The sequence below is a fragment of the Pan paniscus genome, chromosome 1 (genome assembly GCF_029289425.2).
Source record: "Pan paniscus chromosome 1, NHGRI_mPanPan1-v2.0_pri, whole genome shotgun sequence".
Classification (NCBI taxonomy): Eukaryota; Metazoa; Chordata; class Mammalia; order Primates; family Hominidae; genus Pan; species Pan paniscus.
This window is the reverse complement of record NC_073249.2, coordinates 190,413,880-190,436,251: the sequence shown is the minus strand read 5'-3', so window position 1 is coordinate 190,436,251 and position 22,372 is coordinate 190,413,880. Positions and strand designations below refer to the sequence as shown.

The 22,372-nt window shown below is 46.5% G+C and overlaps 1 protein-coding gene and 1 non-coding gene across 5 annotated transcripts in view; both read right to left on the bottom strand.

Moving 5' to 3' along the window:
* Window positions 1-3,385: 3,385 nt before the first annotated feature.
* OSCP1 (organic solute carrier partner 1) overlaps window positions 3,386-22,372 on the bottom strand; it is a 37,122-nt gene continuing 18,135 nt past the window's right edge. For all 4 annotated transcript variants that reach the window (XM_003812595.5, XM_003812594.5, XM_008965051.4 and 1 more), the window contains 8 exons: window positions 20,375-20,542; window positions 19,755-19,835; window positions 11,288-11,391; window positions 10,681-10,809; window positions 10,063-10,132; window positions 8,392-8,531; window positions 6,904-6,967; window positions 3,386-6,173 (listed from right to left, as the gene is read on the bottom strand). In XM_003812595.5, the coding sequence (XP_003812643.3) occupies window positions 6,057-6,173; window positions 6,904-6,967; window positions 8,392-8,531; window positions 10,063-10,132; window positions 10,681-10,809; window positions 11,288-11,391; window positions 19,755-19,835; window positions 20,375-20,542 (873 nt within the window). In that variant the 3' untranslated portion in view covers window positions 3,386-6,056. The remainder of the gene's footprint in view (window positions 6,174-6,903; window positions 6,968-8,391; window positions 8,532-10,062; window positions 10,133-10,680; window positions 10,810-11,287; window positions 11,392-19,754; window positions 19,836-20,374; window positions 20,543-22,372) is intronic.
* LOC112438418 (small nucleolar RNA SNORA63) lies at window positions 6,368-6,496 on the bottom strand. The gene has a single exon (XR_003026841.1). It is a non-coding gene; the product is annotated as a small nucleolar RNA SNORA63 (small nucleolar RNA).

Below are 22,372 nucleotides of genomic sequence, written 5' to 3'. Positions count from 1 at the left end.
AATAAGAGGGGCGGAGTTGGGGTTGCTGCCTGTGGAGGAGATCTCACTGTTTGGCTACTCAGCAACTGAACTCCTTCCCTATGTTTGGGGAAATCTGACATTCTATGGACTTCAGTGGGAGAATCTCATCACAACAGATGATTTAAAGGCCAGATATTGTCTTTGATTCTTGTCTGCTATGATGTGGGCTTGTGACATAAATTCAAGTATTATCGGAGTTTACATCGGGAGCAAGTGACACAAACCAGCAGGAACTGTTCAGGCTCTGTCCTAGTGTATGCGTCATCCAGAGCTGCATTCCTGATGGTGGTTCCAGTGCTGGAATTATTCCCTCCACTGCCCACACTTCCTTGGTTCCTGGACATTTTCTGATGGTTCTCCCATCTTCCTGACAACTCTTGAGTTGCCTGATGTCCTTTCAGTAAATTCCTTTTCTATTGAAATAGCTAGAACTGGTTTCATTTTTTTGTAGCCAAAACCCTAACTAGTACAAGGTGCACTTGAAATGAGTTCATTCCAGGAGCCTTGAATTTCTGTTTTTTTGTTTTTTGTTTTTCCTGAGACAGAGTCTCTCTCTGTCGTCCAGGCTGCAGTGCAGTGGCGCGATCTTGGCTCAGTGTAACCTCCACCTCCCACGTTCAAGCAGTTCTCCTGCCTCAGCCTCCAACGTACCTGGCATTACAGGAGTAGACCATCACGCCCAGCTAATTTTTATATTTTTAGTAGAGACAGGGTTTTGTCATGTTGACCAGGCTGCTCTCAACCTCCTGACCTCAGGTGATCTGCCTGCCTTTGCCTCTTAAAGTGCTGGGATTACAGGCGTGAGCCACCACACCCGGCCTGTCTATTCTCTCTCTTTTTTTTTTTGAGACAGAGTCTCACTCTGTCGCCCAGGCTGGAGTGTAGTGGCACGATCTCGGCTCACTGAAACCTCTGCCTTCTGGGTTTAAGCAATTCTCCTGCCTCAGCCTCCCGAGTAGCTGGCATTACAAGCACCCGCCACTGTGCCTGGCTAATTTTGTATTTTTAGTAGAGATGGAGTTTCACCATCTTGGCCAGACTGGTCTTGAACTCCTGAACTCGTGATCCACCCGCCTCAGCCTCCCAAAGTGCTGGGATTACAGGCGTGAACAACCGTGCCCAGCCTCTCTGTTCTCTTTAGGTGAGCTCTGTTGTGGTTCTGTTTCCAATTGTCAGAGGATCACAAAATCCTGAGAGTTAGGGTCAACTCCCAGGTCACCTGCTCCAATTTACCACCCAGTACCAACATACCCTTTATGACATTCTGTGATGCTCCCCCCTAACCTCTATCTGAACCACTCCAGTGACAGCAACTTGCTTCTTTGCCAGCTGATCTACTTCACGGTCAGGAAGCTTTTGGTAACTTCTACCCATGTGCTTCCAGTTTTTTAAAACCTTTTTTTTTTTTGCATTTTTATTGAGTTTACAAAAATGTCTGTCCAGTTATGACAGTAAAATGGGAAACCACAATGACAAACGGTGGCATGAAAAACAACACACACCCATCAGGAATTATATCAAACCCTTTCCTTTTTATTCATTCAGAAGGGAATCCAATGCACAAATGTCAAATGTGAGCATTCTCATTTTTTTTTTGTTCTAAGAAGGGAGAAAGACACTTATTCTGGCAGCTGCTTCTAGTTCTTTTCTATGGAAAACTGTCCTATTTTGTATTATATTTAATTAAGAAATTTTCAAGTTTTTTTTTTTTTTTTTTTTTTGAGATGGAGTCTCATTCTGTCACCCAGGCTACAGTACAGTGGCACAATCTTGGCTTACTGCAACCTCCACTTCCTGGGTTCAAGCAATCCTCCTGCCTCAGCCTCCCCAGTAGCTGGGATTACAGGTGTATGCCACCACACTTGGCTAATTTTTGTGTTTTTAGTAGAGATGGGGTTTCATCATGTTGGCCAGGCTGGTCTTGAACTCCTGACCTCAGGTGATCCGCCTACTTCAGCCTCCCAAAGTGCTGGGATTACAGGCATGAACCACCATGCCTGACCTCTTCATGCCTTTTGAAAGTGAAGTAAATGTACTAAATCAATGAAAATGACTGCATTTTCAGACACCGGAGTGTGAGGTGATGTGGACCATCCATGGAAAGAGAGCCTGCAGCACAGGTGGGCATGGGATGACAACATAGAGGTAAGGGTTGAAGGTAGTGACATTTTTGAAAAATAAGTGATGCAGAATAACTTTCAGAAGGGGTGTAAACCCTGCCGGGCACATCAGACATTGGGATCAGCAATGGGATGAGAATAAGGAATAGGCTGAGGATGAGAAATTGAGTGAGAGTGAGAGGTAAGGCAAAGGAGTGGGAAAGGAATGGGAAAGACAGCCAAGGATGAAATAATGATCTTCTGCCATTGACTTGGCTATTTTGACAGACTTTATAAAATGGCTGTGTTGAACTCTCTATCATACAGAGCAGTCCTCAATCAGAAGGCACTGAGGGAGAGAGAGGATGTATGGTCAGAAAGTGATGTGATTAGGCTGGGCGTGGTGGCTCACGCCTGTAATCCCAGCACTTTGGGAGGCCGAGGCAGGTGGATCACGAGGTCAGGAGATCGAGACCATCCAGATTAACACGGTGAAACCCCCTCTCTACTAAAAATACAAAAAATCAGCTGGGTGTGGTGGTGGGCGCCTGTAGTCCCAGCTACTTGGGAGGCTGAGGCAGGAGAATGGCGTGAACCTGGGAGGCGGAGCTTGCAGTGAGCTGAGATCGTGCCACTGCACTCCAGCCTGGGCGACAGAGTGAGACTCCTTCTCAAAAAAAAAAAAAAAAAAAAAAAGAAAGTGATGTGATTAGAGCCACAGAGGTGAACAGTTGAGAGAGTTTTAGAAAGAAAAGGGTGTCTAGCAGGGCCAAGAGCTTTCAAAAAGCCAAGAAGCCAAGCGTGGTGACTTATGCCTATAATCCCAGCACTTTGGGAGGCCTAGGCGGGAGGATCACTTGAGCCCAGGAGTTTGGAGGCTCAGTGAGCTATGATTGTGCCATTGCACTCCAGCCTGAGCAACAGAGTGAGACCCTGTTTCAAAAACAAAACAGAAAACCAAAAAGCCAAGGAGCATGGTGATGAGAAAAGGCTATTGGATCTATTAATAGCAATGTTGGCACCTGGAGACCTGAGAGTTGAGATCTGTGCAGTGCAGTGCTGGCCCCATAGCCGAGAAGCTGTTGAATACGTGGTGAGGAACAGAGGATAATGGCTAGAACAATGAAGATGGAGAGAAGCAGCGCCTGGAGAAGTAGGGGCCGAAGGAGTACCTGTGTTACTGGTTGAGGGTCTTGACTGAATTATCCAGGTTCTTGGCATTTTGAACAAAGAATTGGACAAAATGCACAAAGAAAGCAACGAGAGAAGAAGCAAAACAGAAGTACAGATTTATTGAAACAAAAGTACACTCCACAGAGTGGGAGTAGGCTCGAGCAAGCAGCTCAAGAGCCCTGGTTACAGAATTTTCTGGGGTTTAAATATGCTCTAGAGGTTTCCCATTGGTTACTTGGTTACACCCTATGTAAATGAAACCTGCCCCACGACCAGTCAGATTGGTTGTGGGAGGGGATCAATCAGAGGTACTTTCCATTTTTCATCTGTGAGGCAGTGGAAAGGGGAGGTTGCAAAAGGAGTAGCTTCTGATCCTTTCCTTACTTGGGCGTGGAGAGGTGGGGTTTTCGTTTTGATTCAGTTCTAGGAAGGCAGCGCAAATTGGCCTTAGGTTCTTGTCTCCTGCCTCCTGCCTCAACTGGGCACGTTTGTATAGGAGGAGGAGAGCCTTAGCAGCCACTCAGATAAACACCTGAAGCAGAATATACTTGAGGTAGGGAGGAAAGATGAGGGACACATGCAATATTAATCAATATAAAACAAATATTAGCTTCCTGTCAGTTGTAACCTAAGCTGAGAGGTCTTGAGGATATCTAGAAAACTGGGGTCAAATGTCCTTTGCTGACACGGGGCCCCCTGCTGGGAAACCTGCTGGCCTCAGTGTTTCAAAAGGAAGTGAGGGAGCTCTATAAAGAAAATGAAGGACACAGTGATCTGAGGTGATTGTGCACATCTAGGCCCTGCGGCCTGCCTCTTGCACTGCTGGCACTGCTGGCACTGCTGGCACTGCTGGCACTGCTGGTGGTGTGTGGCTCCATCGGTCCTAATGCAATTGAGGTTTTTTTTTTTTTTGAGACAGAGTCTCGCTCTGTCCCCCAGGCTGGAGTGTAGTGGCACCATCTCAGCTCACTGCAAACTCTGCCTCCCGGGTTCAAGTGATTCTCCTGCCTCAGCCTCCTGAGTAGCTGGGATTACAGGCATGCGCTACCAGGCCTGGCTAATTTTGTATTTTTAGTAGAGACAGGGTTTCTCTATGTTGGTCAGGCTGGTCTCGAACTCCTGACCTCAAGTGATCTGCCCGCCTCGGCCTCCCAAAGTGCTGGGATTACAGGCATGAGCCACCATGCCCAGCCCTTGGTGATTTACATTCTGTATCTAAACCCTTTGCCTTTGGAAAAGCCAAAGGGCAGCTTCCATTACATTCTAGAATTATGTTCACCTTGATCCGTCCCAGGTGTGAGGGGATGGAGAGGTTCCTGTAGTTGGCCCAATCTCAGGCAATGTCCAGCTCAACTTAGTTTCTCTCCAGCCCTCTGCCATTCTGGATATTCCTTCCATAGGATTGAATGGGTCTGAACCTGCCAGTTACTCAGTCCTGGGAAGGATCCTATGGCAGAGGGCTGCTGCGCCTTTCTGAAGCAGTAAGGGCAGCCTTGGCTGGAGACATTTTACATGGATTCCAGTGAGACTTGGCCTCCTGCTGCATCCTGCAAAGTCTGCTCCCGCCCAGGGAAGCGGCTCAGCTAGAATGCGGAAGGGAAAGGGGCATACCACACGTGCCTCCCATGCACCCAATCTAGGGTGCTGTTTGGTGACTCACGGTGACGCAGAGGAGACCGATGTCACAGTGCATCCTGCCGGGTATCTTTTTTTTTTTTTTTGAGACATAATCTCACTCTGTCGCCCAGGCTGGAGTGCAGTGGCACGATCTAGGCTCACTGGAAGCTCTGCCTACCAGGTTCATGCTATTCTCCTGCCTCAGCCTCCAGAGTAGCTGAGACTACAGGCATCTGCCACCATACCCAGCTGATTTTTTTTGTATTTTTAGTAGAGATGGGGTTTCACTGTGTTAGCCAGGATGGTCTCGATCTTCTGATCTCATGATCCGCCCACCTCAGCCTCCCAAAGTGCTGGGATTATAGGCCTGAGCCACTGTGCCCGGCCTATGCTGGGTGTCTTTAGAAGGCAAAGCACACTCAGGGGTAGAGGAAGACCCTGGGGGTAAGGAGTACATGTCATGCTGAAAAGAAGAAAATATTCTCTTGGTATACATGTCAGTATGGGATAAACTGACACCGCATGGATAGACGGACGTGCGGGAAGTACAGATGCTGGCATGTCCTGCCTGGGGCCAGCTAAGTGTTCCCCGTCGGGGCCTTGCTTACTCTTCCTCTGAGGTTACAGTTCCTAGTGAGCCATGGAGAAGAGGGTCTTTTACACTGAGCCCTCACTGTTTATGGCAACTGCCTCGAACAGTCATTGATTTCAAACTTGCCTACAGGCAGAATGTATCCCAGAAAGCCAAGGATTTTGTTAATGTTTACAGGCCTTTGTAGATCCCCACAGGAAAGCTGAAATAGTAATCCTGAAAATGACAGTAGGGGTGACCCCTTACCCACTCTGGGGCTCAAACCTATGGCTCAGGAGGCTTTTGGTGGTTGCCACAGAATTAAGAATAAAATGGGAAAGGTCAAGTTTAAAAGTCAGAATATATTTCACTGAAAATATGTGTATGTGTGTGCCTTCAAGAGTGAGTGCTCCTCAAGGGAGACTCACACAGTTCCTTACAACATAAACAAGAAATAGACGTAATGGCTTCACTCAGTAGAAAACTAGCAGCATCATTCTGGGCCATGGGGCATTCCCCAGGGGTCACCATCCAGCAGCCTCTCCCTGGGGGCAGAGGACGCCTGGTCAGAACAGCTATAACTCATCCATCATGGCGAGCAAATCGTCCCCTTTGCTGGTGCTCAGCCTTGGCTGCTCCATGATCTCAAACTCCCCCATGATTCGAGCCAGCTCCTCGCTCCGTTGCTGGTCCTATGAGGGAAATGAGAGGTAAAAGGGCATGAAAAGGCTGTGCTGGCAGGCCGCCTCTTTGTGCACTAGGCACTTAGTTTTTTTGTCCCACGACTGATATGTTTCAGTTGTGCACCTGTTTGTCAGAAAAGGGATTGTAGTTACAGGCTGATCAGAGAGAAGAAGAGGGTCTATATATTTTTTTCTTAATCAACATGTATGTGACCAAGCATCCCTGGCTGCTACAGAATAGCAGATGGGTATAGTTAAGAAGCAACTTTAATTTGAGCAGGGGGAATGACAACACAGCACTTAACAGCTATATTGTAGTCTGAATCCTGCTTGAAAAGAGGGTCTCTGAAGTTCAACGTTATATAAGATGAGGAAAGGAGGAAGGGAGGCTGGGTACGGTGGCTCACCTTTGTAATCCCAGCACTTTGGGAGGCCAAGGCGGGTGGATCACTTGAGGTCAGGAGTTTAAGACCAGCCTGGCCAACTTGGTGAAACCCCACCTCTACTAAAAATACAAAAAAAAAAAGCTGGGCATAGTGGCGGGCACCTGTAATCCCAACTACTCGGCAGGCTGAGGCATGAGAATTGCTTAAACCTGGGAGGTGGAAGTTGCAGTGAGCTGAGATCGAGCCACTGCACTTCACCTGGGTGACAGAGCGAGACCCTGTCTCAAAAAAAAAAAAAAAAAAAAGATGAGGAAGGGAATACGATTGGACCCTGTGTAATCCCCTGTACTTACCTGGGTGGCTTGTATGTTGATAACTTCATAGGATAACTCTTCTGGCCTGGTTAGCGCTGCTTGTCTGGATGAGATGGTAAAGAAAATGGGTGCAACATTAGGGTTCTTTCCCTGCCAGCATGGCAAACTGGCTCTTGATCAGTTTGCAACCTATTTTTTCTGCTTCCTCATCTGCCATTTCTCTTAAACTTTCTACCCCATCTCCCACCAATGTACCCTACGACCTAGAAAGTCAAGTTCTTTTATCTGTGACTTTGCACATTATAAGCTCTGCCAAGAATGTTTCTTCCCTTCCTCTGCTTGGCAAACTCCAAGACCTAGATCAAATGCCAGCTCCTTCAATCTGCCAGTGCAAAGTCAGTCACTGTCCTCAATTAGCGCATTCATGACACAGCACTGAAATAACTTATATCTGTACATGTTTACTCTCCCACTAAGCTGAGAGCTTCCTGAGGACAGGCTCTAGGTCTTACATCTTTGCATTCCCAGGACTTTACATAGTACCTGTCACACAGAATTAAACAAAAGAAGTTATTAATAGTTCAATGAAAGGTGACACTCACGCCAAATACTTGGTTTTGAGGAGGATCACATGAGATAATGCATGCAAAAGTGCTCTGTAAACTGTAAAGTAGTATAAATCACCGTGGGTGATTTACTATTGCTGTTGGTTTTGGGTTATACTGTCTAATACAGGGAAATCAAGCTCCAACCTCACTCTGGTTTCTTAACACACTGTCTTAATCTGGTCATCCTGGCTTCTAACACTGCTTATTCAGCTGTTCTCTGATAAGTAAAACATTATAACTCTTTTTTTGTTTTGTTTATTATCATTTTTTAGAGACAGGATGTTGCTCTCTCTCCTAGGCTGGAATGCAGTGGCATGATCACAGCTTGCTTAACCTTAAACTCCTGGGCTCAGACGATCCTTCTGCCTCAACCTCGTGGGTAGCTGGGACTACAGGTGCGCACCATCACACTGTCTCTTTTTTTTTTTTTTTTTTTGAGACAGAGTCTTGCTGTGTCTCCCAGACTGGAGTGCAATGGCACAGTCTTGGCTCACTGCAACCTCTGCCTCCTGGGTTCAAGTGATTTTCCTGCCTCAGCCTCCCGAGTAGCTGGGACTACAGGTGCGTGCCACCACACCCAGCTAATTTTTTTTTTTTTTTTTTGTAGAGACGGGGTTTCACCATGTTAGCCAGGATGGTCTCGACCTCCTGACCTTGTGATCCGCCTGCCTTGGCCTCCCAAAGTGCTGGGACTACAGGCGTGAGCCACTGCACCCGGCCCCATCTCTTTTTTTGAATGACTGTGGAAGTTTCAGGCCATTTCATCCTGGTGGGCTATTTAGATTATTAAATTTGTTGGTATTTTTTTGTGATATTTGCACAAATATTTATAAGTGCCACTGGTTTGTAATAGTCATTTTGTGTTCTTGTCATGCTTGGGATTTTTATATGTCTTTAATGAAACAGGTTTAAAACATACTCCTCTTCTTCATCGGTGGTAAAGAGATTCAACCGGAATCCGGGCTCAGGGCCACTGGGTTTCTTAATCTCCATCCCTCCCATCAGCCTGGCCAAGAAATTCAGCTCTTCTTTAGCAAGAGGGTTTGGAGCAATGCTTTCCTGCAGAAACAGTTGCATGATTTTTAGCCACATGAAGGCAATCACATTTCCTGCTAAAACCTCAGAGACACAGGTAGGTATTATAAAATAAGGTGGAACAATTGCTATTTAAATTATTTCTGGGTCCAAATAAAGTGTAGAAAGCAGGCTTAACCAAAAGAAAATCACGTCAGTAGCAGAGGGAATGTAGCAACTTTGCAAACCAGAGATTTTCATACTGTCCGCAAGAGTGGAAGCCCCAGGGATCCACGTTTCTCCTTTCACTACCTTCCTCCTTGAAGAAGTGTATGGCTTCCTTTCCTGTCAATCAGGTTCCCTCAGCATTTACAAGTCGCCTCAGTCCAGTCTCCTTCCAGAGGCGCTGCCACACTGCCCTCAGGTGGTGACGGCCGGGAACACACCCTCGAGTCCATTCCCTCCTCTCACAGTCCTCATCCTGCCTCATCCTGCACCCCTCTTCCTTGTAGCCTGGCCTCCCCTGTTCTGCCTCTCCGCTCACTCCACCACCAGTTACCTAAATGCAGTTTTTGTCTCATTTCTCCCTGGCTTGAAACAAACCCCTCTGCCTCCTGTCGAAAGAACAAAGCCCAAATTGTTTACCACCCTTCCTGGTCAGGCCCCAGTGTCCCTGTTCAGGCGAGTCTCTGCCAGCAAGCCTCCATGATACTGTGATCCATTACGTAAGCCTCGTGGGAGACACTGCCATCCTCCTCCCGGGAACACTCTTGCCCCTCTGTCACCTTGGTCCGTGTGCCCATTTCTCCCTCTCTGCTGTTTCATAGTTTACCTACTCTAGAGCCCCACTTCAATATCCCCGCCTCTGAAATGCCTTCTTGATCCCTGTGATCCCTGTCCACTGGACAGACATGAATTCCTCTGGCACAGCACTTTGTTGAGGATCCCCAGCCAGCCCTTCCTCCACCTCATTTGAGTTGTTTCTTTCGCCGTCTTTCCCAGTGTACCACAGGCCCCTTCAAGATGGGACCACATCTACGTCAGCTTCGTGTCCCTGGGTCCCCAGCCCATAGAAGCAGTTTAATAAATGTTTGCTGAATAATTTAATATTCTGTGATCTCTCCTACAGCTAGCTGGGAGCTAGTTCAGCGAAAACTTGTAAGGATGGAATTCAGAGAAACTAAAACCCCCCACTCTGACTTAGCTACCACGGTGCTATAGAGGGAAACATTAAAAATAAATGTTTTAATGATCAGAATACACACGAGTGCTGATGCCAGCAATCACGGACCTAATGGCACTGGTACTACGCTACTGCATATGTCCTGGTGTGTGGTTCCTCTTAATTATGGTGGCTGAGCCAAGCCTAAAATTACCTAATTAGTGAGATCACTGGGAGCCTCCATGAAAAGCTACAATTAAAACCTGTGTACTCATAAGGTGGAATGGAGAAGATTGCACACAACAGGGGAAATGTTGGCTAGATCCGAAATCTAAAGCGTTCTCACCTCTCTTTATGTAGACTTCTGTATCTAGAGAGAAGCTGTGAGGGTAGGCAAGGAAGGCAGCAGCTCACCTGGGTCCATGAGGCTAAGTTCTTTGATGATCCAGACATATGAGTTTCCACAGGCTGATTCACGCTGTACCTGGTGTGTCAACAGAAAATGGTGACATTATCCAGCCCCTTTCCACGGACTTCTCTCTAACTCGTAAGCATAGTTTGTAGTTTTTATTCTGAGACATTAAATAGCATCCAGAAAGGTGCTGTGGGTACAGAATGCAACTGAGTGCGTGTTAACCACTCACATTTCACTTCTTCCTAAAGAAAAACACCTGGGGAGGCTGGGTGGCAATGCCTCCTCTTGTGAAGAGTAACACGCATCACTGAAAAGATATGCAGCTTTACAGAATGGATAAGTCTTTCTGGATTTCCACTGCAACACAGATTTTGGCTAGTTCTCTTGCATGGCTATTGAACATCATGTATCTTTTCATTCTGTTGAGTTGCCTTATGTTTGGCGTTCCTGGGTGCCCTTTGAAATGTCAGGCCTCTGTATGCAGTGTACCTAAGGGGAAATTACTCCTATTGTCGGCAGGGATTTTCATAGCAGAAGTCTGGCTGTTTTTCTTTTTTTTTTTTAAAATGAAGTGACCTCCCTTGGACTTGAATTCACTCAGAGAAGAATTTGCTTACATGTTAGTTCCCAGTTTCAGGACTCGGTCTCCATAAAGTTCAAAAGAACCTTCTTTGGGTGCAGGGACATAGTTTCCACCATGCTTGAATTCTATCCTCTTCACTTCTTCACCTTTGTTGTTGAACATTCTACAATACAAAGTATGACATGATGGAATGTTCTCCAAGCTTAGGTAGTCCTGGAGGCTTCTTTATTCTTTGTACTACAGAACAAAAAAGGAATACATGCTCTCCTTCAAGATAAAGGTGCTGGTTGTAATAATAATAATAATAATAATAATAATAATACAATAATAATATTTATTGAGCATATGTATGTGCCAATTGCTTTGTAAGCACGTTAGAGCACTATTATCTTATTCATCCACACAGTAACCATTTAACAGATGAGGAAATTAGTCCTGGGGAACTGGGTAACTTGCCTCAAGTCCCTCTACTAAGTGACAAGGTGGGGATTAGAACCTAACTTTTTCAATAGCTGTTTTACTGAAGAAAGAGAAGGGCTGGGCAGACTGTGAGTGGCTTGGCAGTGCGGCATTCCGTGTGCGGCCCATGTGCTGATTTCCTAGCACCCCAAACATAGCTCTGATCATTGTTGGGAATTCACCTGATGAGTCCTGGAACTTCAGTTCCCCAAGGAACAGGCCCGGACACCGGCAACACAAAGCGACCGTTATTATTCTGAACTTTGTCCTTTAGAAACATGGATACCTGGAAAAAAATACATTTATTGTCATTTTTCTTGGTGTATTTTCATAGACATCAATATTCTGAGGGTGGAAAGTGCGTAATGGTTTGGGAACATGACCTATGAGTTTATAACAATAAGAAGGGAGAGGCCGGGCGCAGTGGATCATGCCTGTAATCCCAGCACTTTGAGAGGCTGAGGCGGGCGGATCATGAGGTCAGGAGATCGAGACCATCCTGGCTAACACGGTGAAACCCTGTCTCTACTAAAAATACAAAAAATTAGCCGGGCGTGGTGGTGGGCACCTGTAGTCTCAGCTACTCAGGAGGCTGAGGCAGGAGAATTGCTTGAACCTGGAAGGCAGAGGTTGCAGTGAGCCAAGATCGTGCCATTGCACTCCAGCCCGGGCGACAGAGCAAGACTTCATCTCAAAAAAAAAAAAAAAAAAAAAGAAGGGAGAAAAAATTACACTTGCAGAGTTAACTGTATTTTAACAAACAGAACTATTTTTTTTTTGAGATAGGGACTCACTTTGTCACCCAGGCTGGAGTGCAGTGGCACGATATTGCCTCACTGCCACCTCAGCCCCGCCAGCTCACGTGATTCTCCTGTCATAGCCCCCAAGTAGCTGGGACCACAGGTGTGAGCCACCGTGCCCAGCTAATTTTTATATTTTTTTGTAGAGATGGGGTTTCGCCATGTTGGCCAGGCTCAAAATCCTAAGCCCAAGTGATCTGCCTGCCTCGGCCTCCCAAAGTGCTGGGATTACAGGCGTGAGCCACCGTGCTCGGCTACAAACAGAACTACTTTTGAGCAGCGCAGCAAACCTTCCAGGTGAGTCCTATTACCCCCATTTTAAAGACGAGAAAGCTAAAGTAGAGAGTGAAGTGACTTGCCCAAAGAGAGCAGTAAGAGGCAGGGCCAGGATTCAAAACCAAAGGTGACTCCAAATTCCACCCGTATTCCTTGGTTCCCTGCCTACTTTCCATGCAGCTGCAGGCCTTGAGCTGTAAGAACCTCATATGGCCACTTTCTACATGAGGCAGCTCAGAGGTTAAGACGCCTCCTCAAGGTCAGCCAGCTGGTAAGGGGCAGAGCTGAGGATTCAAACTCCTGTGATTCTGACTTTGGAGCCCGAGCCTTATCCACATGCTGGACTAGAAAGAAGGATGGGGCTGGGGCAGGGGGATCCAGCTGGCATTTAAGTTTGAGGATCTTTTAGGTGACTGAAAACACATTACATTTATTCCTTCTCCTGGGTTCGTGTACTCTGTATAGAGGTTTTGGTCACTCACAGATTAAATCTCATAAAGATTGTAGCAGTTAATCAGTTTTACTGGGTCTTGGCTTCCTTATCTGTAAAATAAGAGATGAGCTTGAAGATCTCTTCAACTCTAATATTCTATAAGGTTATATTAGTAATATAATCAAGAATAAGTATCTCAGGCTGGGTGTGGTGGCTCACGCCTGTAATCCTAGCACTTTAGGAGGCTGAGGCGGGTGGATCACCTGAGGTCAGGAGTTCAAGACCAGCCTGGCCAACATGGTGAAACCCTGTGTTTACTAAAAATAAAAAAATTACCAGGGTGTGGTGGCTCATGCCTGTAATCCCAGCTACTCACGAGGACAAGGCACGAGAATCGCTTGAACCCCAGAGAGGTGGAGGTTGCAGTGAGCCGAGATCATGCCACTGCACTCCAGCCTGGGCAACAGAGCAAGACTCTGTCTCAAAAAAAAAAAAGGAAAGAATAAGCATTTGTTGTGTGCAAGGCAGTGAAAATGCAAAGCGATAAGAATGTGTGAGCTGGCAGCTTGGCATACTGATGTTAGACTCTGAAGGCTTAAATACTGGACGGGCCACTTCTGGGTTTTTGGGAAATTACACAACCTTTCTGTGCATCAGTTTTCCCTTTGGTAACCTGGGGGTAATAATAGTAATAATAATAGATAACTCAGTGGGTTACTGTGACAACTAAATCAGACAATGTATAAAAAGTAAAGCCGGCTGGGTGCAGTGGCTCATGCCAGTAATCCCAGCACTTTGGGAGGCTGAGGCGGGAGGATCATGAGGTCAGGAGTTCAAGACCAGCCTGGCCAACATGGTGAAACCCTGTCTCTACTAAAAATACAAAAAATTAGCTGGGTGTGGTGGCATGTGCCTGTAATCTGGCTACTCGGGAGGCTGAGGCAGGAGAATCGCTTGAACCCAGGAGGTGGAGGTTGCATTGAGCTGAGACCTTGTCACTGTATTCCAGCCTGGGCAACAGAGCAAGACTCTATCTGCAAAAAAAAAAAAAAAAAAAAAAAAAAGCAAAGGCTGACACATAGACTATGTGCTCAATAAATGGTAGCCAATACTCCTATTATTACAAGTCTATTTGGACACAGGACACAAGCATAAAATGGAGAAAAATAACACTTTAAAGCAGGACATTCTACATAGCAGATGCATAGAAGCTTGCTGAGGAGAATGACTGCTGGCATGCCAGGAGTCTGGGGGGAGGCAGGCGTGACTGTGGGTCTGGAGCTGAGCCTGGAGGAAGAAGGTAGGTGTAGAGACACTTCAGAGATGGAGATGAGCAGGTGTGAGTCACGTTTTCAGGGGAACGTGTAAACTGGTTTGGTCAGAGGGTTTGCTGGATGACGTTTAAGACATTTTTAACCTCAAGATTCTGTGACCAAGGGATGTGAGTACAAGAAAGGAGAAAGAAAATTTAGAGGGAGAATTGGGAATATTTATATGTGCTAGAACCTCTGTTAGTTTAATCTTATGAGGTTGACTATGGCATGGTAGATCTGAAATGTACAAATTTAGGTCATGTGTGTGTCTGTGTTTGGCCTGAGACTCTGCCAGTGGCTGGAGAGGACTGTTAGGTCTGTCTGCTTGCTCAGCCCCTCTGCTGGCCTTTTCTTCTCCCTCCACCCTTTCCTTTCCCAGGTGATCTCATCTCCTCCCGTACTCCAGGGCTCACCTCTGAGCTCATGGCTCCCAGATCTCAAGGTCCCACTCCAGCTCCTTCCCTGGCACTGACCCATCCATCCCATTGCCTGTCACACATTTCCATCTACGGGTCCCCTAGGATGTATCTCAAATTCCCCCTGCTCAGAACAGGGCCCATCTTTGTCTCTTCCTCAACCCTTCCCATATCTATTCAGTTGCCAAGCCTTTCCTCTCCACCCCAACTATTGCTCCCCATGCAGGCCTTCACTGTTTTCTGCCTGCCCCACTGAAGAAGCCTTCTGTCTGGTCTCCCTGCCTTCCTTCTCGCCTGCTGTATTTTTTTATTTTAATTTTTTAAGGCAGCGTCTTGCTCTGTAGCCCAGGCTGTAGTGCAGTGGTGCGATCTCGGCTCACTGCAACCTCTGCCTCCCGGGTTCAAGTGATTCTCCTGCCTCAGCCTCCTGAATAGCCGGGACTACAGGCATGTGCCACCACACCCAGCTAATTTTTATATTCTTAGTAGAGATGGGGTTTCACCATGTTGGCCAGGCCGGTCTCGAACTCCTGACCTCAAGTGATCTGCCTGCCTCAGCCTCCCAAAGTGCTGGGATTACAGGTGTGTGCCACGGTGCCTGGCCTTTTTTTTTTTTTTTTGAGATGGAGTCTTGCTCTGTCGCCCAGGCTAGAGTACAGTGGCATGATCTCGGCTCACTGCAACCTCTGCTTCCTGGGTTCAAGCGATTCTCCTGCCTCAGCCTCCCGAGTAGCTGGGATTACAGGCGCCCGCCACCGCGCCTGGCTAATTTTTGTATTTTTTAGTAGAGATGGGGTTTCACCATCTTGGCCAGGCTGGTCTCGAACTCCTGACCTCATGATCCACCTGTCTTGGCCTCCCAAAGTGTTGGGATTACAGGCGTGAGCCATGGCGCCTGGCCTTTTTTTTTTTTTTTTTTTTTTTTTTGACACAGAGTCTTGCTCTGTTGCATAGACTGGAGTACAGTGAACATGATCATAGCTTACTGCAGACTTGAAATCCTAGGCTTAACGAATCCTCCGGCCTTGGCCTCCCAAAGTGCTTGGATTACAGGTATGAGCCATCACTCCCAGTGGCAGAATATTATCACGCCCAGCTAATTTTTGTATTTTTAGTAGAGACGGGGTTTCACCATGTTGGCCAGGATGGTCTCGATCTCTTGACCTTGTGATCCGCCTGCCTTGGCCTCCCAAAGTGCTGGGATTACAGGCGTGAGCCACTGCACCCAGCTGAAAGCCTTTTCATTATAATGAATTTTATCTTGTCGGAACTGGGAAATCAATATGGCTGTTTATGTTACTACCAATCCATAAAATAATACCCAAATATGCAGCCCTGATAACAATATGATACAGAATTTTTAATATTTCAAAATTGTTATTTTAAATTTAATGAAAAACTTAATCTTATTTGTACTTTCATATTTTTTATTTTAATCAATGACAGAGATCTTAATTTATATTAATGTTATTATTGCTTCATCCATAGCAAATACAATTCTTCATGAGAGTTAAAAATAAGGCCGGGCGCTGTGGCTCGCGCCTATAATTCCAGCACTTTGGGAGGCTGAGGCGGGTGGATTGCCTGAGGTCAGGAGTTCAAGACCAGTCTGGCCAACGTGGTTAAACCCCGTCTCTACTAAAAATACAAAAAAATTAGCTGGATGTGGCGGTGTGCACCTGTAATCCCAGCTACTCGGGAGGATGAGGCAGGGGAATTGCTTCAACCGGGGAGGTGGAGGTTGCAGTGAGCTGAGATGGTGCCACTGCACTCCAGCCTGGGCGACAGAGCCAGACTGCATCTCAAAAAAAAAAAAGAAAAAAATTTGGCATCAGAATTGAAATCTATTTATCTTCCTTTGTCCATGGAAGGGAAATACAATAAGGCACTAAATACATTGCATTTCTTCCCCTTTTAAAAATTTTATTTTGCCCAGGTACAAAACTCAAAGGTCTCAAAAGGGTATACATAATGGAAAGTCAGTCTCCTTCTCCTGTCCTCCATATAGTTCCCCACTCCTGGAAGGCAACACTGCACTGTGAACAGTTTCTTGCATATGCTTCCAGAAGCACTCTCTCCGTATATGCACAAACAAATACATATATGTTACATATGCTGTTTCAGTTAATCCAACAAAATTAGGTATTATAATTTTCATTTTTCAGATGAAGAAACTAAGACTTAAGAGAAGTTATTTTGCCCAAGGTCATGGAGCTAGTCCTATAGTTGGGATTCATTTTCTTAATTAAAAATTGTTTTATTTTGGCTGGGCATGGTGGCTCACGCCTGTAATTCCAGCACTTTGGGAGGCTAAGGCGGGCGGATCACCTGAGGTCAAGAATTTGAGACCAGCCTGGCTAACGTGGTGAAACCCCATCTCTACTAAAAATACAAAAATTAGCCAGGTGTGGTGGCAGGCGCCTGTAATCTCAGCTGTTTGGGAGGCTGAGGCAGGAGAATTGCTTGAACCCGGGAGGTGGAGGTTGCAGTAAGCCAAGATTGTGCCACTGCATTCCAGATAGAGTGAGACTCTGTCTCAAAAACAAAACATTTTATTTTAAGGACAGAGTCTCACTATGTTGCCCAGGATGGTCTTGAACTCCTGGGCTCAAGTAATCCTCCTGCCTCAATATCCCAAGTAGTTCAGACTACAGGCACTCGCCACTGTGCCCAGCTCTGGAGTTGAGATTCAAAGAGAAAGGTGAAGCTGGGCACAGTGGCTCACACTTGTAATCCCAGCACTTTGAGGGGCCAAGGCAGGCAGATTGCTTGAGCTCAGGAGTTCAAGACCAACCTGGGCAACAAAACAAGATTCTGTCTCTACAAAAAATACAAAAAATTAGCCAGGCGTGGTGGCATGCTCCTGTAGTCCCAGTTACTTGAGAGGCTGAGGGGGAAGGTCACTTGAGCCCAGGAGATTGAGGCTGCAGTGAGCCATGATTGTGCCACCATACTCCAGTCTGGGCAACAAAATGAGAACCTGTCTCAAAAAAAAAAAAAAAAAAAAAAGAGAAACATGTCTGGCTCCAGAGCCTGGGCTTGTTTTACCATATCATACCATCTTTCCCACATCAGTTGGTTAAATTGTGGCAGGAAACAAAGCCCTGTCCAAGAGAGACAGATTCAAAATTCAGAAGCTCAGATTTTTTTTTTTTTTTTTTTTTTTGAGACATGGTCTCGCTCTGACACCTGGTCTGAATCATGGATCCATCATGGCTCACTGCAGCCGTTCTCCCATTTCAGCCTCCTAACTGGGACTATAGGCATGCGCCACCATGCCTGGCTAATTTTTGTTTTTGTAGAGATGGGGTTTTACCATGTTGCCCAGGCTTCAGAAATGTGTTTTTATTTTATTTTTATTTATTTATTTATTTTTTTGAGACAGGGTCTCAGCCCAGGCTGGAGCACAGTAGCATGATTTTTTTTTTTTTTTTTGAGATGGAGTCTTGCTCTGTCGCCCAGGCTAGAGTGCAGTGGCACTAACTCGGCTCACTGCAACCTCTGCCTCTCAGGTTCACGCGATTCTCCTGCCTTAGTCTCCCGAGTAGCTGGGATTAAAGGCGCCTGGCTAATTTTTGTATTTTTAGTAGAAACGGGGTTTCACCATGTTGGCCAGGCTGGTCTCAAACTCCTGACCACGTGATCCACCCGCCTCGGCCTCCCAAAGTGCTGGGATTACAGGCGTGAGCCACTGCGCCCAGCCTAGTAGCATGATCTTGGCTCACTGCAGCCTTGACCTCCTGGGCTCAAGTGATCCTCCCACCTCAGCCTCCCAAATATCTGGGAATACAGACACGCACCACCTTGCCCAGTTAATTTTGTATTTTTGGTAGAGATGGGGTTTGTCATGTTGCCCAGGCTGGTCTCAAACTCCTGGGCTCAAGTGATCCATCCACCTTGGCCTCCCAAAGTTCTAGGATTACAGGCATAAGCCACTGTGCCTGGCTAGAAAATGTGTTTTTAAAAGTTAGGATGTAGAATTGCCTGGCTATGTAGGCAAGGCAGGAGGAGAGGGGCCCAGTTGGGAAGCATAGCCCCCAAGAGTATGAGGGCCTGAGCCAGGATGGTGGCAACAGGGATGGAGAGGAAGGTGTGCCAGGGCATGGTGGCTCACACCTATAATCCTAGCACTTTGAGAGGCTGAGGGAGGAGGATCACTTGAGCCCAAAAGTTAGAGACCAGCCTAGGAAACATAGTAAGACACTGTCTCAAAAAAAAAAAAGGAAAAGAGGGTGTAGATATTGACAAGGCCGACTCTATTTTTGTTTGTTTGTTTGTTTTTGAGACGGAGTCTCCCTCTGTCGCCCAAGCTGGAGTGCAGTGGTGCGATCCCGGCTCACCGTAACCTCCGCCTCCTGGGTTCAAGCAATTCTCCTGCCTCAGCCTCCTGAGTAGCTGGGACTACAGGTGCTTGCCACCATGCCCGGCTCATTTTTGTATTTTTAGTAGAGATGGGGTTTTACCATGTTGGCCAGGCTGGTCTCAAACTCCTGACCTCAGGTGATCTGCCCACCTTGTCCTCCCAATGTGCTGGGATTACAGGCGTGAGCCACTGCGCTCCGCTGACTCTATGGGTCTTAGAAGCAATTGGATGAAGATCAGGGAAGGGGAATCAAAGGTGACATTCTGGTTCTGAGTCAAGTGAGTAGGAGAATGGTGGTGGTGCCCTCAAAAGAAATGAGAAAGTCAGGGCAGCACCTGAACTGTGGAGATTAGTTTAACTACAGACAGCAAGTTGTAGGCACTGGTGGGCATCCTGGTGGGAAGTTTCAGCAAGGTGGTGGAGATGTGAGTCTGGAGGGCAGGGATGGGGCCAGGGTAGAGTAGAGGTTAGACTCAGGAGTCACAGGCAGAGGAGTTGGTAGACAAAAGGGTGAGGAAGGAGATGCCTAATTAGCAGGAGGTGGGTACAGACAGGAGGAAGGTTTGGAGACAGATGGCGGGAGAGGAAGGAGTAAAAGGCATTGAGATGGGAGAGGGAAGGGAAGGGAAGCCCAGGATGGTACAGAGCCATGAAAGACCTGGAAAGGTGAGAGTTCCATGGAGTAGGGGCAGCCTTCTGACAGTGTCAGTACTGGAGAGGTCAAGGAGGATAAAGCTCAACAAAAGGTTTTGCAGTTGAGATCAGGCTGTTGACTTGACAGCATATTTCCTCTGGAGAAGTAACAGAAGAAACTATATTTCCAAGAAACTCACAAGGTAATCAAAAAAGAATGGCAGCATCACTGTCTTCCTTGGTCCATTTAAAAACTGCTGAGATGTATTATCAATATCTTTATCATCAGAGAGGCAAACCCTGAGGACATCACTAACTGGGCAAAATCTCCGTCCTTGTTTGCCCTCATGACTACCAGGGTTGTTTCCCTGGTACAGCAGCTCCTGAGTGTTCCCGGGGCTGCCCATTGACTTACTCGGATGTGCAGGTCTTGGAAGAAGATGAGGAGTGTCTGCCGGATCAGCTGGAACTCCCCTGCAGAGAGACCACCATATATCTGCCAAAGGCAAGCAGAAAGCAGCACTTCACTTTCCAAGAGGGATGAGTAGTACGCACCGGCAGGGCAGATGGGTACTCAGGGATGGGAGCCAGATAGGTAAGGAGAGGACTGGGCTGCTGGGCAGGAGGGGCAGCGGGGAGACCAGCAGTGCTCCCTCTCCACAGTGACAAAGCCTGTTACCCCACACCTGAGCAGGGGTACACTTCCTGTCTCCCATTCTCCACACACCTGGAGAGCCTGTTCCCCAAGATTTAGCAGAACATCCACCACCAAATCCCTTTCCGAAAAGTGAGGAGAAAATGGCTATGCTCTGTATATTGCTTTTCCAATTGTGAAGGCGTCAGTAAGAGGACATAAGATGATGATCCCTGTTATATTACCAAAATGGACACGGATTGCTTTTCAGAATGTTCTGGGAGAGTGGCAGGCTTTGCCATTCCTCATCCTGTTCTCTCTGTCATAGATCTACCTGTTCTTAACAGAGGGATGAGAAAAAGTACTGGGGCTGAGAGGCGAGACACTGATGGCACTCTTACTTCTGTCAGCTGCCGGAAAGTCTCATCCACTTGCTGCAGGATGGTTGGGGAGTCTCGGATGAATCCCCTGATGGTATCCAAGTGATTGAAAGTGACCAGCAGCACATCCTTGGGTCGGGGACACAGCAATACTTGATATTTGAAAGCCATGGTCATCAGGTCATAGAGCTGCCAACCCACACACAAGCAAAAGAAATGGGATCATATCAAAATCAGGTGTGAGAATCTCCAAACAGTGATTCAGTCAAGCATTTACTGAAAACCAACTCTGGGCTTGCCATACAGCTCGGGGGACCATATCACTTATCACCCAAACCAAGACACTTCTGAGAGTCAAAGCGGGTGCTTTTAATAATTAAGCCAGGAAAACAGGAGTAAGCCAGCACATTCCTGGGCAAACCAGGATTTCTGGTCACCTGATGTGTATTGTTAATGGGATACGTCTGAAATAATATTGGCAGCAGCGGAGTCCCAAAGTGAGCACTGGATCTGGAGAAAGAAAATGCAAATTTAAGTACTCCTTTCCTCCTAACTTATTGTATAACCTTGGCCAAGTTTCTTAACCTCTTTGGGCCTGAGTTTTCTCATCTGTAAAAAAATACTCTCTAATTTCCCAATGTTGCAGAGGTGCTGAGAGCAATAAATGAGGCAATATGTGTGCAAGTGGCAAGTATAGAGTTCTACAACTTTATAAGAATCATTTTAAATGATGAACTATGTGGATATCAACAAGCCATCTCCACATAGGTGTGGTATGACCATACATGAAAGATCAGAAGGGAGGAACTGGTGGGGACCAAAGTGGTGAAGGCAGGCTTTGTGGCACAAGTGGCCTTATATAGCCCTCGAGGCAGCTGCAGGATTTAAATTGGCTGAGGGCAGAGGAAAGACATTCCAGTTGAGGGAAACAGTACATGTGAGGGCCTGGAGGCAGCAATGAGTATGTTATTTTTCTGGGAGAAAGAGGAGAATGGCCTGAGGACAGTTTGTGTTGGGGATGGCAGGTAATAAAGTTGGGTAAGTATGGCAAATAAAGATGGCAACAATAGAAACTGGGGACTGCAAGAATGGGGAGGGAGGGAGGGAGGTAGGGGTCAAGGGCTGAAAAACTAACTATTGGGTACTATGCTGACTACCTGACTGATGGGCTCAATTGTACCCCAGACCTCAGGATCACGCAATATACCCATGTAACAAACCTGTGCATGTACCTCCTGAATATAAAATAAAAGCTGAATTATTAAAAATAGAATAAAGTTTTTGGGGAGATACACAATATAATTTAGACTAGATGTAGTAGAAGTTAGGGGGTTAAAGTTTTCTGAGCTGACATGATCAAAGTGGTGACGGAACGAGATCTGGCAATGATGAGCTGTGACAGAAAGGAGAGACTAGTTAGGGGGAGTAGCTAGCACCTGGTTCCTAAAAAGATTACAATAAATATCTACTGATTGCATGAATGAAAGAAATGTTGTTGGAGCAATCCAGACTTAAGGCCTGGAAAAAAGATAGTGGGAACGGAGAAGTCAGGGAAAGGAAGATCACGCGATATTTAGAAGGAAAAGCTGTCAGTAGGTGGTGACTGCCTAGATTTGGGGGATGATGATCAGGGTTGTCCAGAAGGACTGCAGCCTTTTCAGCCTAGTGCAGGTGGGGAGGGATGATGCTATTGATGGAGGAAAGGACGTCTGAGGGATGTGGGAGCAGAGGAGCCAGGAGAGAAGATGGACGGTTAACTTAAGGACATGTCTGGGGCAGGATTGAAACAATAAACAACTACCATCTGAGTGTCATGCCAAGCACGTGTATATATATTACCTCATTTGATCCCATTTATTCTTCACAAGAACTCTATGAGGTAGGTATTAGCCCAGTTTAATAATGAGGAAACTTGCCTAATTTCACATTGCTGGTAAATGCAGAATGATATTTGACCTCAAGACTATCAGATTCTAAGGCACTTGCCAGGACCCTGCTACACAATCCCATTTCTCCTAC